Source organism: Protopterus annectens, chromosome 10.part0, assembly GCF_019279795.1.
Source record: "Protopterus annectens isolate FY-2018-M chromosome 10.part0, PAN1.0, whole genome shotgun sequence".
NCBI lineage: Eukaryota > Metazoa > Chordata > Ceratodontiformes > Protopteridae > Protopterus > Protopterus annectens.
Genome location: NC_056744.1, coordinates 1,793,230,497 through 1,793,245,713, shown reverse-complemented (window position 1 = coordinate 1,793,245,713; position 15,217 = coordinate 1,793,230,497). Strand labels below are relative to the sequence as shown.

The following is a 15,217-nucleotide window of genomic DNA, read 5'->3' as shown; positions in this document are numbered from 1 at the left end:
AGCAGATGTCTATTAGTGTTTCATTGTTTGTGCATTGTGCTATAAATTGTAAAAATAAAATCAAAATAATGATTGTTTAAAAACAACACTTTTTAAAAGACATCTAAAACACGACTTCAATAACCACTGGTTATGCTCCTGTTGTAACCCTGACTAACATTTTCTTGTCTCTGACCTTCTACCTTCTCTAAATACTAAACTTCTTAAAATACCTTAATATCCTTTTCTCTCTTATAAATTATATAACTGCACTATCAAACTAAGACCTACTAAGATTTGTTCAAAATAAAAAAATAAAAAATAAAAAAATGTATTCTTCTATATTTTTATATAGAATTTATAATATAACTCTCTGTTATAATTATAGCTGTTTAAAACTGTTTTTGATGTCTTCATTATTGCTGCATAGGACTATCTCTATGCTTTTTCTTACATTATATGTTATTTCCTGGAGCTTTTCTCCCCGGGCCTCTACTGAAAATGGACATATATCCAGTTAGACTAGCCCGGTCAACAAATGTAAAATAAATAAATTGTAGAAATAAAACAGTATGCACACATTAGTGTTTATGGTAAATGGGGTGAAATAGCCAGGTAATGGGACATTGGAATGGTTGCAGGTGGACTCTGGTGCCATAGTTTGGTTGTCAGTTTGCGTTTGAAAGTTGGTATCCCACAATTCCACTGGAGTGGGTGGGGTTACATAATTATGTATGCAAATTTTATGTTACTCAGCATACAGATTTGTACCTATTTTTCATGGGCTTTGTCCAGATTTTTGATGTTTCCAGGTTGAGAGGTATGAACCACAACAAGGGACTTCCTTCCTCTCAACCCCTCGCCGCCCAAACCCTGACAGCAGATGCATCAGACTATGCATGGGAGGCTCACATGGCAGGCAAATGCATTCAAGGCAAATGGAGCCCAGGACAAATTCCCCTGTATATCAATCAAAAAGAGATGTTAGCTGTATGGAATGCTCTGACAGCCTTCAAATACCTTATCCTTCCAGGACATCTCCTGATAAAGACAGACAACACCACACTTATGTGGTACATAAACATGCAGGGGGGACCTCATTCCTACCCACTCTGCAGGTTAGCCATGGCCCTGTGGAACACAGCCTTGAGCAACCAAGTGCACCTGCAAGCTCAATTCCTGCCAGGCAAACAAAACTCACTGGCAGATGACTTAAGCAGAAATCTACTAGACCCACACGAGTGGAAACAGGAACCCAGTTCATTCAAGCTTCTAATCCACAGGTGGGGGACACCAGAGGTGGACCTGTTTGCCTCCCCCCAAAACCACCAATTGAACAAATTTTGCATCAGGAATCCTTGCAGCAGAGCCTGGAAGGTGGATGCCCTATCCTTTACATGGGAAAACCTCTCAATTTATGCCTTTCCTCCTCTGCCCCTTCTCTCAAAAGTACTACTCAAGATCAAGCAGGACAGGCCAAGGGCAATCCTTATCACCCTAGACTGATTACACCAGCACTGGTACCCACTCCTACGCAGCCTTACAGCAGTGCCGCCCTGGCACCTGCATCAGACCCCTTCCCTGCTGTCTCAGCAGGAGGGACAGATTTTGCATCCACAGCTGCAAACCCTAAACCTTGCACCCTGGCTTATCCCCTAAATTCACCACCAGCAACCCTCGGCAAACAAGTGCTGGACGTCATCCTTGAAGCCAGAAGGCCTAGTACTAGGAAATCCTATGCTGAAAAGTCGAAAAGATATTGTTCTTAGAGTCGGTCTTAAGGAAAGGACACAGCCGTGCCCACCTTACCTCAAATCCTTGATTACCTAGCAGAGCTGCTTCCACAGAAGCCTATCCTTCTCATCCATTAAGATTCATGCCTCTGGCATCTCAGCTCGTTATAATACTGAGCCACCTCTCTTTTCTCACCCTCTCATCAAACAGTTCCTGAGAGGAGCTAACAATTTAAGGCCCCCTTGGAGAGCTCCCACCCCAGCCTGGGAGCTTAACTTTGTACTGGAGAAGTTCACGCTTCCCCCTTTTTAACCTGCTGCTTCAGCAGAGTTAAAATTCCTCTATTGGAAAACAACCTCACTGCTAGCTATCATTCCAGCAAGAAGAGTGTCTGAGTTACAGACACTAATGGCCGTGGAACCCTTCATTATTTTCCATGCTGACAGGGTTTCCCTCAGGACTAACCCATCATTTATGCCGAAGGTAGTATCCAGTGTGGCTTTAAACCAATCCATCCATTTGCCAACCTTTTTCCCTAATCCTCAGAATAAAGTAGAAATGATCCTGCACTCCTTGGATGTGCACAGACAGCTCAGGTTCTACCTTGACAGGACTAAACCTTTTAGAAAATCTGACCAGCTGCTAGTCAGCTTTGCTACAGGGGCAGAGGGCAAGGCTATTTCAAAGCAAACCATTTCCAAATGGATAGCACACTGCATCCATGCCTTCTACAAGCATCATGGAAAACCTACCTCATAGGGGATCAGAACTCATTCCACTAGGGCTACCTCAACCTCTACAGCATTTCTCAGAGGAGTCCCTACCAGGGACATCCTGGAAACTGCAACCTGGAGTTTTGTACACACCTTCACCAAGCATTACCACTTACCTATTTTTTCTAAATCCAGAGCTGGATTCGCTACAGTAGTCTTACAAGGTCTGCTAGCCAGCCCTAACAGTTCTTGACTGCCTCCACCCTTTCTCAGCTTTGGGATTCAACCCAAGTGTGATGGCTGTAACAGTGAAACACGAAGAACATAGTACAGTTGTGTACACTTATCATAAATGTAGATGTTCGAGTGTATTCACTGTTGCAATCTTAGTTACCCTCCAGCCCCCTGACTTTCTCTATCCTTTCTGCCTATCATCTTTATGGTCATATTCTATGGCAGGGGTATTTACTTTTTCCTGGAGGTGTTCCACACCATTTAATGGCTTCCTATTTTGGGGGCTCCTGACATTTGGAGCAAGAAAAACTGATGTAATGGCATTGGCTGCATGTTTTATACCCCTGATGACCTGACGTCATGGAAGAGGTGACAGCATCTGATGCAGAAGTCCCAAGACTCTGGTATTCGGGTTGACTGAGGGCTACCTGCAGGCAGATAACCTAAGTGTGATGACTGCAACAGTGAATACACTCGAACATCTACATTTATGGTAAGTGTACACAAGTGTACCTTCTCCCACCAGAAACACTGGCACATTCTAGCAATAGTCTCAGAGAAAGAGAACCCCCACAGGGAGAATCAGAAACTGAGCTCTTCTCTGAGTCCGAATCAAAATCTGAGGAAAAAAGCCTGAATCTGTCCGTATGTCTTCCTCTTCAGAATCAGAATCTTGAATCTTTTCAGGGAAAGAGAATTCCATCTTTGTTTTACCAGAAACTACTTTACAAGAAGGATCAATAGCCTAAAATAACCCCTGAGCCAGACTAAGTAAACTATTCTTGTCTAAAGAAGTTTGAGGAAGAGTAGATAAATGCTTGGTTTTCTGTTTTGTTTTTACAGGAAAAATTGGGCCTTTGTTTTACCAGAAACTACTTTACAAGAAGGATCAATAGCCTAAAATAACCCCTGAGCCAGACTAAGTAAACTATTCTTGTCTAAAGAAGTTTGAGGAAGAGTAGATAAATGCTTGGTTTTCTGTTTTGTTTTTACAGGAAAAATTGGGCCAACCTTATTACTAATGGCAATAGCTTCTGACAGAACAGGGAAACCTCTCCTGTTTCCTCTCCCAGGACTGACAAGACTGTCTTTCCCTTGCCCACTGAGGGACTCCAACAGCCACAGAGGAAGTGGCTAACCCCTTGTCCATAGTGGCTGTAGGTGCTACACCAGAGAGATCCTGGGTAAAAAATGAGTGGTCTGAAGTATAATAAATGGACCCAGCAGAGTCACCCCCCCCCCCTGCAGATGAGGCAAATCACTAACCTGATGTGGTGGTAAAGGCTGTTTGTGTAACTCTTTCTTTTTTTGACTGCAAGAAGGATTGACCATGGGACTGGTAGCCTGTTGCATGGTCAAACTGAAAATGGTACCTCTTTCTAGGGGAAGACAAGCAGCTGATACAGTTACAAGTGCCAGTCCACAAAGTTACTTTTTTAACAGAAAGAAAAAGCAATAAAAAAGCACTTTCACACACATATATGGTATCACTAAGGTGCACGGCCATGTAACACTGCATTTGTACATATATACTGTGTCATCGAGGTGCATGGTCATATAACACTGCATTTTTACATATATACTCTGTCAGCAAGGTGCATGGTCATATAACACTGCATTTTTACATATATACTGTGTCATCGAGGTGCACGGCCATATAACACTGCATTTGTACATATATACTGTGTCAGCAAGATGCATGGTCATATAACACTGCATTTTTACATATATACTCTGTCAGCAAGGTGCATGGTCATATAACACTGCATTTTTACATATATACTCTGTCAGCGAGATGCATGGTCATATAACACTGCATTTTTACATATATACTGTGTCATCGAGGTGCACGGCCATATAACACTGCATTTGTACATATATACTGTGTCAGCAAGGTGCATGGTCATATAACACTGCATTTTTACATATATACTCTGTCAGCAAGGTGCATGGTCATATAACACTGCATTTTTACATATATACTCTGTCAGCGAGATGCATGGTCATATAACACTGCATTTTTACATATATACTGTGTCAGCGAGGTGCACGGCCATATAACACTGCATTTTTACATATATACTCTGTCAGCAAGGTGCATGGTCATATAACACTGCATTTTTACATATATACTGTGTCATCGAGGTGCACGGCCATATAACACTGCATTTGTACATATATACTGTGTCAGCGAGGTGCATGGCCATGTAACACTGCATTTGTACATATATATTCTGTCAGCAAGGTGCATGGTCATATAACACTGCATTTTTACATATATACTGTGTCATCAAGGTGCACGGCCATATAACACTGCATTTTTACATATATACTGTGTCAGCGAGGTGCATGGCCATGTAACACTGCATTTGTACATATATACTCTGTCAGCGAGGTGCACGGTCATATAACACTGCATTTTTACATATATACTCTGTCAGCGAGGTGCATGGTCATATAACACTGCATTTTTACATATATACTGTGTCAGAGAGGTGCACGGCCATATAACACTGCATTTTTACATATATACTGTGTCAGCAAGGTGCATGGTCATATAACACTGCATTTTTACATATATACTGTGTCAGCGAGGTGCATTGTCATATAACACTGCATTTTTACATATATACTGTGTCAGCAAGGTTCATGGTCATATAACAATGCATTGTTACATATATACTGTGTCAGCAAGGTGCATGGTCATATAACACTGCATTTTTACATATATACTCTGTCAGCAAGATGCATGGTCATATAACACTGCACTTTTACATATATACTGTGTCAGCAAGGTGCATGGTCATATAACACTGCTTTTACATATGTACTGTGTCAGCAAGGTGCACGGCCATATAACACTGCATTTTTACATATATACTCTGTCAGCGAGGTGCATGGTCATATAACACTGCATTTTCAAATATATATTTTATCAGTGAAGTACACTGTTATATTAAACTGCATTTTCACATATTTATATTGTATTGGTGAGAAGCATGGTCATATTACACGGTCATGTAACTCTACATCATATTCGTGAGATGCACTATTTTATAATGCTGCATTTTTAAATCTGTAATATCACTGATAGGCCCGATCTTATAACTCACCAGTTTTACATATATATAATGTCAGTGGGATGCATAGTCATGTAATGCTGCATTGGTTAGATGTCAGTGAGAACCATGCTGATATACAATTGCATTTTTAGATATTTAGTATCATTGAGGTGCAAGAACATGTTTCTTTACAGTTTGCAGGTATTTATATTGTTATTAGAGCAATACATAGTTATAGCATGTTGAATTTTTAGATGTATATTACTAGCAGACCTGTTACTAGTGGTATTACACAAGGATCTGTGCTGGGTCCATTTCTGTTTGGAATCTGTTTCTCAGAAGTTCAGGCAAAAATAGATGGCCTGTGGCTTACCAAGTTCGCTGATGACTGCAAACTGGGTGCAGTCATTGAAACCAAAAACAATGTCACCGTACTGCAGAAAGGACTTACACAATCAAATGATTGGTGCCAAAGACACGAACTCAAACATAATGCAGAAAATTGTATTATTATCCCCCTTCAGTAAAGGTGATGTCCCAGCAAAATACAACATTAACAATACTCCCCCAAGTTCAAACCCAGTGGTAAGAGACTTGGGAATGCAGGTTGATAGCAGCCTTAACTTAGATCATCATGTGTCCACAGTGATGTGGAAGGCTTTTACATTGCCCGTCTCGTAAGTGAGGGAACAGCATCCAAAATGAAGGAGGTTATAAATTCTCTGTATTCGTCCCTCATCACAGCAATAATAGAGTACAGTGCTCTCTTCTGTATGTACCTCACCAGAGACCTGCAGCATCTGGAGAGACTTCACAGGTTTCTCACCAAAAAAATTCAAGGTCTTCATTGCATGACAGACAGTCAAACGGAATACACTGTCACTATATTCTGTATCATATAGACTGTTTAGAAGTGACTTGTGCCTGGTCTACGGAGTAGTCTCAGACCCTGCTTTAATGGAAATGCTGCATGTCTGCAAATCTAATGGGACAAGACTCACTCACTCTGGAAACCTTAACCTAGCATGCAACATAAACAGGACCTGCTGGAGAGACAGATATGTCTCCCAGAGGCTGCCACTCCTCTAGAACAAACTCCCAATTCAAGTTAAACAGTACTCCTCAGTGACCCTATTTAGGTGTAACTTGGACAATTGAATTGGAAACTGTAAAGTCACCCTGGGAGTTTCACCTCTGTCCCTCTTGGATAGGGGCAGTTGGTGCTGATCATAAATTTACATGCTAATTTCGGCTATTTCTCTCATCCTATGAGGGAAACAAGGGTAAAACATGGCTAGGCTTGTAAAGGCCCTAGGGCCAATAGCCTAGTAACATCCTGTGATCTTATCTGTGATCTGTTCATAGTTTGGTTATATAATGCTGCATTTTTAAATGCATATTTGTCCTCCTTTTTGCTTCATACTTTTCAGCCATCCCAATACACCATCTATCGCTGGGACTACCAGCTTCGCTTTCCACCCCAGACTTTTTCCAACTCAGAGCTGTGGCCAGTGTGGATCTTAAGAATATCCTGGGTGGGCCATGTTGGAGATTTCTTTGGCCAGGGGAGATTTTTTTTTATGTAATAACCTACCTTAATTTCCCCATGCCCATATTCATCTATTCTGTCTGAGGGCTACTTCCCTCTGTGGACTGTGCTTCCCTTTACTAAGCACCTACATGAAGGCCCCCCTCCCCCAGATGAGCATACCCATCTCTCTCTGCCAATGCTTCAGATGCCCAAGCCATTAGTCAATCCCAGTTCTCCTGCGTTGTAGTTAGGATTTTATTCCCGAACCCATTTTTAAATATATATATATATATATATATATATATATATATATATATATATATACACAAACACACACACACACACATACACACACACATACACATATGTGTATGTATATATATATATATATATATATATATATATATATATATATATATATAAATAAATATATATATATATATATATATATATATATATATATATATATATATATATGTGTGTGTGTGTGTGTATACACACACATATATATAGTTTGAGAATTATTGTATGAGGTTCTTGTTTCACTACATTTTTGTACATCTATATTTTATGAGTGCAGTACATGGTGATGTAGTAGTATAGCTATACTCTCAGCACAGGCACATTCTTAAGTGTGAGCGCTAATATACCTCCTGCAAACTTGTAGATTATAAAGACCATGAAATCTTGCATTCTAACAGTAACATAATGATGTTGTAGTAACTTTCTGTTGTGCAAGTTGGGTATGTGGCACCAATCAAGTGTTTTCTCTTTCCAGGTCTGAGTTTAGCTGGCTGGGTGACAGATCGAAACCATCTGGATGCTGACGAATGGAGACTGAACCAAAACCCCGAAGACAAGAAGAGTCAGTAATGGTTTAGCGAAGAGGCTAGAGGAAGAGACTTCACTGTAGACACTGCACTGCTAGTGTGCCTTATCGACACATTTCCTACCAGAAGACTGCTTGCTCTGTTTTTGTAGGGTTGGGGGAAATACTAACATATAACTCCTCCCTGAGCTCCCATTTTTATTTTGCTCCCTCAGTGGCAGTTACCTTGGTGACGAAGCCTTACACCCCGAATCTCATTATTCCTTTGATGTCATCCAAGAACTTGTCACATTCCATCCATCCTCCTCCTCCTGCCATGGTGAGGATAACATGGAGAGATGACTGAGTCCGACAAATTTCTGCAAATAAATGTCAGTTTTCTTACATGTGAATGTATGCAGTAATACACACAGGGCCAATGCTACCCACTTGTTATGTTGTTATTGTGCTGTTTCTGTCACAATGCACCTTTACCCAATGAGTTTGCCTTGTCAGGGCCATGTCCCTCAAAATCCATTGTCCCATTTTATTCCACCCTTGCTCCCTGTCCAACTTTGTCATTAGTGCACCTAAGCCTGTACTGCTTCTTGTCCCGTCAATATCCAACAAGCTACTGCAGTGGTTACACCTGGTAAATGAGCACTCGTGTTGTTGGGGAGGTTTCATTCATCAGTGGATATCCCCCTGTAGGAATATTCATGTTCTAGCAGACAGCAAGACCGAGTGGCATCATTTTCCAGTATGAAACTGGGGATTGATAGTGATGGGACTGTTACCCATTATTTAGTCCATGGTGGAAGGTCCTTTGTTCTTCAAAGTAAGCATGAAATGATGTTATGCATATCCGCTTTATGGTTCTTTGTGAGACAGCTCAGAGCCGTCCTTTTGCCACTAACAAGACAGAATCTATGCTGATCTTGAACTTATAAACACAGCCAGTATAGGAAGGTCCACTCCTTCCACTGCTGCCATAGTGCTGTCTCACGGGGTAGGGAGACAGATCCCAAAGTTATCCTTCTGTTCCTCAAAGAAGAAAGGCTGTCCCCATAGTGGTCACATCCATCCCAGGCACCCCTTCTTCTGAAGAAGAGAGAACAGTCCCCAGAGTGGTCACTTCTATCCCAGGCACCCCTCCTTCCTCTCAGGAAGAGAGAACAGTCCCCAGAGTAGTCCATTCCATCCCAGGCATCCCTATTTCCTCTCAGAAAGACAGAACAGTTCCCAGAGTGGTCACTTCCATCCCAGGCAGCCCTCCTTCCCCTCAAAAAGACAGAACAGCCTCCAAATTGGTCACTTCACTCACTTAGAGAGGGAGAGCCTGGACTTAGAGTGGTCACTTTTTCCCTTTTGTCTTCTCATCCTCCCCGCAAGGAATAAGAGGTGTCCCTGAAGCAATCAGTTCTTCCCTCCCAACCATGTGTTCTTCCTCTCATTGAAGAACAACCTGTCCCTAAAATGGTCAGTTCTTTCCCTCCTAGCCACCTCTTCCTTCTGTCATAGAAGGACAGCTATTCCTAGATTGGTCATTTCTCCCTCCAGCTTACCCTTTAATCCCCTCAGGTAAGAAGAGCTGTTTGAATGCTGGTCAGTCCCTTCTTCACAGCCTCTCCATTCTCCTTCAGGGACAGGTGAAAAAATTGTCATAGAGAAAGGGGCAAAGAACTGTCTATGATGCTCATTTTATTCTTTTTTTCTGAAATACACTGACCCCTACCAAGAAAAAAAAACTGTTTCTTGGATGATTGCCCCCCCCCCATTTTGAAAGCAGTGTATTTGTGAAGGTCAGCCCTTCTGATCCCCGACTTCAGTTCTCAGTACTTCCCACTCAGTTGCTTCATTCCCTTTCCCGGATAAAGAGTGCTGTCACTCACATGTTCATTCCTTCCCTCAGCAGCTCTTTTTGTAGCTACCGGGATCTTGCAGTGAAGCCCAGTTCCTGACATCACATTTGAGAACATTACATCTGTTTAGGAGTGTCTCTACTCAGAGAATCTACATCATCTGTTCATGTAGAGGAAGTGGTGTTCTGTCCATAAAGCACACAGTTCAGAGATCCACATTTAGACAACAAGGACTTTTTTAAACCACACCCCAAGTATTTCTTTCCTCATCACTTGATGTGGATAAAGCCCAGGGTTTGCCCCCTGCAGGTATTTTGTCCCTCATCCCTTATTTAGGACATAGCACAGTATTTGCCCTTTTTGGTATTTCTTCCATCATCCCTTGATGTTGACATAACAGAGTTTGCCGCTCTGATAATTCTTCCCTCCTGCTCTGATGTGGAAAAAGCCCATGGTGTCACATTCTCACAACATGCTCCTCAGGAATCCTGCATTGACTATGGTGATGCAAGTGATCACCATGTCCTGCCAGCCCAGATAACATAATACAAATCCTGAGCCAGTCTACCTTTAGTGCTGGATCTTTTTTTGTGCTGTGCCAGTGACCTGAGTTCAAAACCAGATGTGGGTTATTGAACAGCTGGCACGTAAAGGACACATATGACACACTGAATGCTTGCTTTGGTACTGCAGGAAAGAGGAGATCATCCTAGATAAGACTTTATATACTTACGAACCACCACTAACGCTGTCTATGAGGCACCAAAGTTTGTCTCCCAAGTTAGGAGAAGACCTGACAGTCTCTTATTTACACTGAGGACACAACCAACAAGATGAGGTCAGGGCATTGTGGACAACCAGTAAAATATAGGTTTCTATCTGGGTTCATGTTGTGGTTGTGTCAGAAAAGGTTTAGAATATGGTTTTTAGGAAAATCACAGTAATGCACCAAGATATTTAATGCATTTGGGGGGGGGGGGCTGGCCTGGCCACACAGAGCAGAATTTATAATGAATCTCATTTTCTTTATATTTCAGTGGAACAATAAAATGCATGAAACGAGATATGAGCACTTTGATATTTTAAACCAAAGATGTATAGTTGAAAAAATAAGTATGATTACATTTATTTCTGCTAGAAAATGCTGCTAAAAAGAGTATGGTTTAACCTCTAGCTTCAGATTGTAGTTGCACCAACCACTGGCACCAGCTATTGAAGTGCACCTTCCTCCTATTTGCATGTATTCATCAGTTTCATCAGATAGTCTTGTCTGTGTTTCTGGGCAGGGGCATCAGTTTCATCAGACAGTTGTATCTGTGTTTCTGGGCAAGGGCATCAGTTTCATCAGATAGCTGTTTCTGGGCAGGGGCATCAGTTTCATCAGATAGTTGTATCTGTGTTTCTGGGCAGTGAGTGAGTGGGGGAGGTGGACTGCATCATGACATATCAGAACGATGGTTTGAACTTGAAATTTTGGGTACCCTCTGTATGCATGCTGGGGGGGTTGCCTTGCAACCTGTACTGTAAGAGTAGATAAAGTAAAATGGAAGTAGGAAACGCCTTCGTGAGTCCTGTACTTGGGGGCAGGTGAAATGCATAAATAGGTAAGAAGCAGCTTCCTTTTGGCCTCAGTTATTTGTTAGAGCAGGCAGGCATCTACAGCATGAGATGCATTATAAATGTAGCTAAAAGTGTCACCAACTGTACGTCTGGCAGAGCAGTGTAGGGGGTTATCCCTAGGGAGATATTAATGACCAGGCAGGCAGTACTTGCAGATATCAGAGCTATAGCCCTATCACTGGCCAGAAATGTCTGGATCTAGTTTTCTAGCCAGCAGTATTGGCATGGAACACCAAGGCACAATATACATGCTGTCTAGACTCTACTCATCCAGTGACATCCATCAGGTACTTGCTGCGCAAACAATGTGTCTTTATTGTGGTTTAGCAGACACTTTGCCTCATGTAAGGCAGATGATCACAGAGCCTTCCTTTTCGACCCTTGACTGTAGCACTGCAGTGCATGGCTGGTAGTGGTGGTATGGTGGAAAAGAAGGTCTTACTTTGCACTGCTAATCACCTGGATGTTCATACTGTATCAGTTTTCCCAGAGATAAAAGAAATGGGGGGGAGCAGTCTGACAAAAAAGTAGGATGAAGCTATTCATAATTCTAATCCACCAAAGCCTCTGAGGGATGATATAATAAAGCTGCGGAAGAGATGTGCCTGACTCTGATTGATAAGTTTATTTACTTTTTAAATTCTCTTTCTGGCAGGCTTTTGTTTCATGTCTGGTATAATGCTGCAGCTCATTTGCTGCTGCTGTGCCTGCTTTTGAACCATTTTCACATTTGATGTGCATTTTAAATGTAGGGCTCGGGCTGCATTTTCTTCAGCATTCTTCACCAGTATCATATTTAAAGTCACAGAATGTTGTTTCACAGTTGTATATACATGCTGTTTTTGGCTCCGTATTGAAATGTCAAGAGCTGTAATAGTGAGGCCGAAGACTGGAACAAAAAAAGGCTGAAAACACAGAAGAACAGTGAATATTAAACATAGCTCTTTCCTTTTAGAGTTGTTTTTTCATGGAGCATGTGTCCCTGCACCCCCCCAACTTATATACAACAATTCTGAGATCACTTCAGAGAAACGAGAGTATTCCAAGAAATTTAGTGTATGTAAGTCTACATTTTTGTTCATTCAGTCTTGCTTTTTTGGGACTTGCACTAACGAAGCTTGAAATTTCAAACGGTTACCCTATTTTTTTGACTTCCCATACTTGGTGACATCTTACCTCAAACTGTGAGTCATGCCTGTTCGTTCCTGACTGAATGGCAGTTGATTATGACATCACCTTCATGCACATATCCATCAGGGTATTTTTTTACTATGTACTCTAATGTGCCCAGTGTGTACTGCGTACATGCTGCACCAGCGGACATGAAATGGGTGCAGTTGCTGGGCCATCGCTTGTTTCTGTTGGTGATGTAGCCCCTCGCGGATAGCTTCCATTAGACCTGCATTCTGCACCAGGGATGAATTAGTATGTAATTTGCCATGTGAAATGCTTCTTGACTTTCTTCCCTGGATGGCATTTGCAGGTCCTCCCTGTTCATTCCTGCCTATACCCAGCTAGCTCCAGTACTGCTTGGTCAACTAATCAAACCCAGGTCTGCTGGATCGGAGTCCGTGCTCCATTCCTAGGCTGCTGTCTGCAGGTGGAGACCAGAATACAGGTGCATTGTTTGTACAGCATCAACTGCTAGACATAGAGTCTGACAAATGATACACATTCTGTGCTTCTAGGTCAGGGAGAACCAGCGGGGATGGGCTGCAGGATGAACTGCCTCACTATGCCACAGTGACTTTGCAAAGCCACCCTAATTAATGTGAGACAAGTGTGGCAGAAGACTTTGCTTCTTAATCTTTCTGGGAGTGATTTGATTAATTAGTAATAGATGTTGGTTGTAGCAGTTAGTCATGGCTGTTATAAGGCACCTCTTGTTGGATGGCTGACTGAGTATATACTGGGTGTGAAGAATATGGGTGATGAGGGAATGTCTGTAGTCCCAAAGAACAGGTTAGATCTTCCATTCCTGCTCAGGTGTGTAGGTTGAAGGTCAGCTTTAATCAGCTCCTTGCTTTTGTGGAACCTCATTGGTTACGCTTCCTGTGACCTTTGTTTAGGATTCAACATAAAGTTGGGAGCTTAGCATGGCCATCCAAGATGGAAATGTTAATCATAGTGGACCTTGTCACTGTCTGAATTTATGGCCACACATGGCTACACTACCAGCTTGCTGAATTTACCATGAGGCATGTGTTTAGAAAAGTGGCTTTTGGTGGGGCTTCCCTTGACCTATGTAATAGTGCTTATTCTCATGCAGGCACTGAAGCTTGTAAAACATAAAATTGCACTGAGAACACTTAAGTTTCAGCCTGCTTGGTTTACTCATTTATTGCTGCACAAATTAAAAAAACACTATGAAAATTTGAATTGGGAGAGAACTGGTCTGCTGGCATATTGGTGTTCAGAGGCTGAAGTATATTAGAAAGGTGTTGGGGTACTAGTGGCACTAGTTATCATTGAAGTGGGCCATATACTACACTGGTCAGGATATCGTATACACTTTCAGTGTGCTGAGGCACAGCTCTTGCAGAAAAAAAGCAGTTTATATGTTAGGTAATTCCTTTAGTTAAGCAGTGCTTATAGCCTAGCCAGGATACCTGTACATGGGCCATCAGTGCAGACTCTTATGATTTTGAAATGTGACTCTGTCCTCCTTCCATACAAACACAGCTACATGCACACACATGGCACTGTGCAACTAGTGTCATTGTACTGGCATCTTTGGGACTATGGGCTACAACAAGGTAAACCTTTGTATAGGTCTCTCTGCTTTGTGTGTGAATGGGTGAGTTGCATTGGTTTATGCAGAACATTAAAGTTTACAGTGTTTGTTTCCTTTTCTATATGAAGTGGTGTTGCTTCCTTTACAGCTACCAGCATTGTTAATTAGCATGGGACTATTTCATGGAAATATGTGTTTATCATGTTGGCTGAGGGTGGCATACTGTCCATCATCAACCTTTTGTGCCTTTGGTTATTGATGAGCAGAGATGACCACAGCAAGATAAATTTAACCCAGAGTGGATTGAAGCAGAAACACGAAAGCTGTATTAGCAGGCTGTTAAGCACTTAATTAGAATAGGATGCTTTGTTTGTATCTTTATACAACACATAAAAGCACTGAACTTTGCATCAAACTTCAGGAGTCTGTTCACTGTCAGGATCTGTGTACATGCCTGCTTTCACAAGACTGCAACCAAAAAAGTATCAAGTTTACTGTATTAAGAATTAGTTTAATTTTGTGTGTTAAATGTGATTTCATTCTGTTGTGCTCATTGAAAATGTTATTGCTGAATGTTGCTACTTCTATCAGACTTTCAAACCTGTATAACCTATACATGCAACTTCATTGCTGTTTTCAAGGTCCAGTAGATGGGAACAAATTAAAGTTTTTTTTGTGTAATTCATCATGGTGACTGTTTATGTTTCTGAAGTATTTCAGATGACACTTTCTGTACTCCAGAGTCAGTAAATGTGTTCAAAAGTAGCTGCACTATATGAAAGAAAATCTTGAATTGCTGAAGACACAAAATGAAGAAATGCCAGCTAGCTTGTGTGGAGACGTGGAAGTAAATGATGATATAGTGGAGAATAGGTGATTGGATCTAGGTTTTAGCCAACTCTGGGATGGCCAATTGGTGGACAGTGATCTGTGGATTCAT

The 15,217-nt window shown here is 41.7% G+C and overlaps 1 protein-coding gene across 4 annotated transcripts in view; it reads left to right on the top strand.

Moving 5' to 3' along the window:
- The window catches only part of RUSF1 (RUS family member 1), a 261,474-nt gene extending 246,512 nt beyond the window's left edge, over nt 1–14,962 (top strand). For 3 of the 4 annotated variants that reach the window (XM_044086627.1, XM_044086629.1, XM_044086628.1), the window contains exon 15: nt 8,032–14,962. In XM_044086627.1, the coding sequence (XP_043942562.1) occupies nt 8,032–8,126 (95 nt within the window). In that variant the 3' untranslated portion in view covers nt 8,127–14,962. The remainder of the gene's footprint in view (nt 1–8,031) is intronic. The other variant, XR_006366764.1, reaches the window with a different exon arrangement.
- The last annotated feature ends 255 nt before the right edge of the window (nt 14,963–15,217 follow it).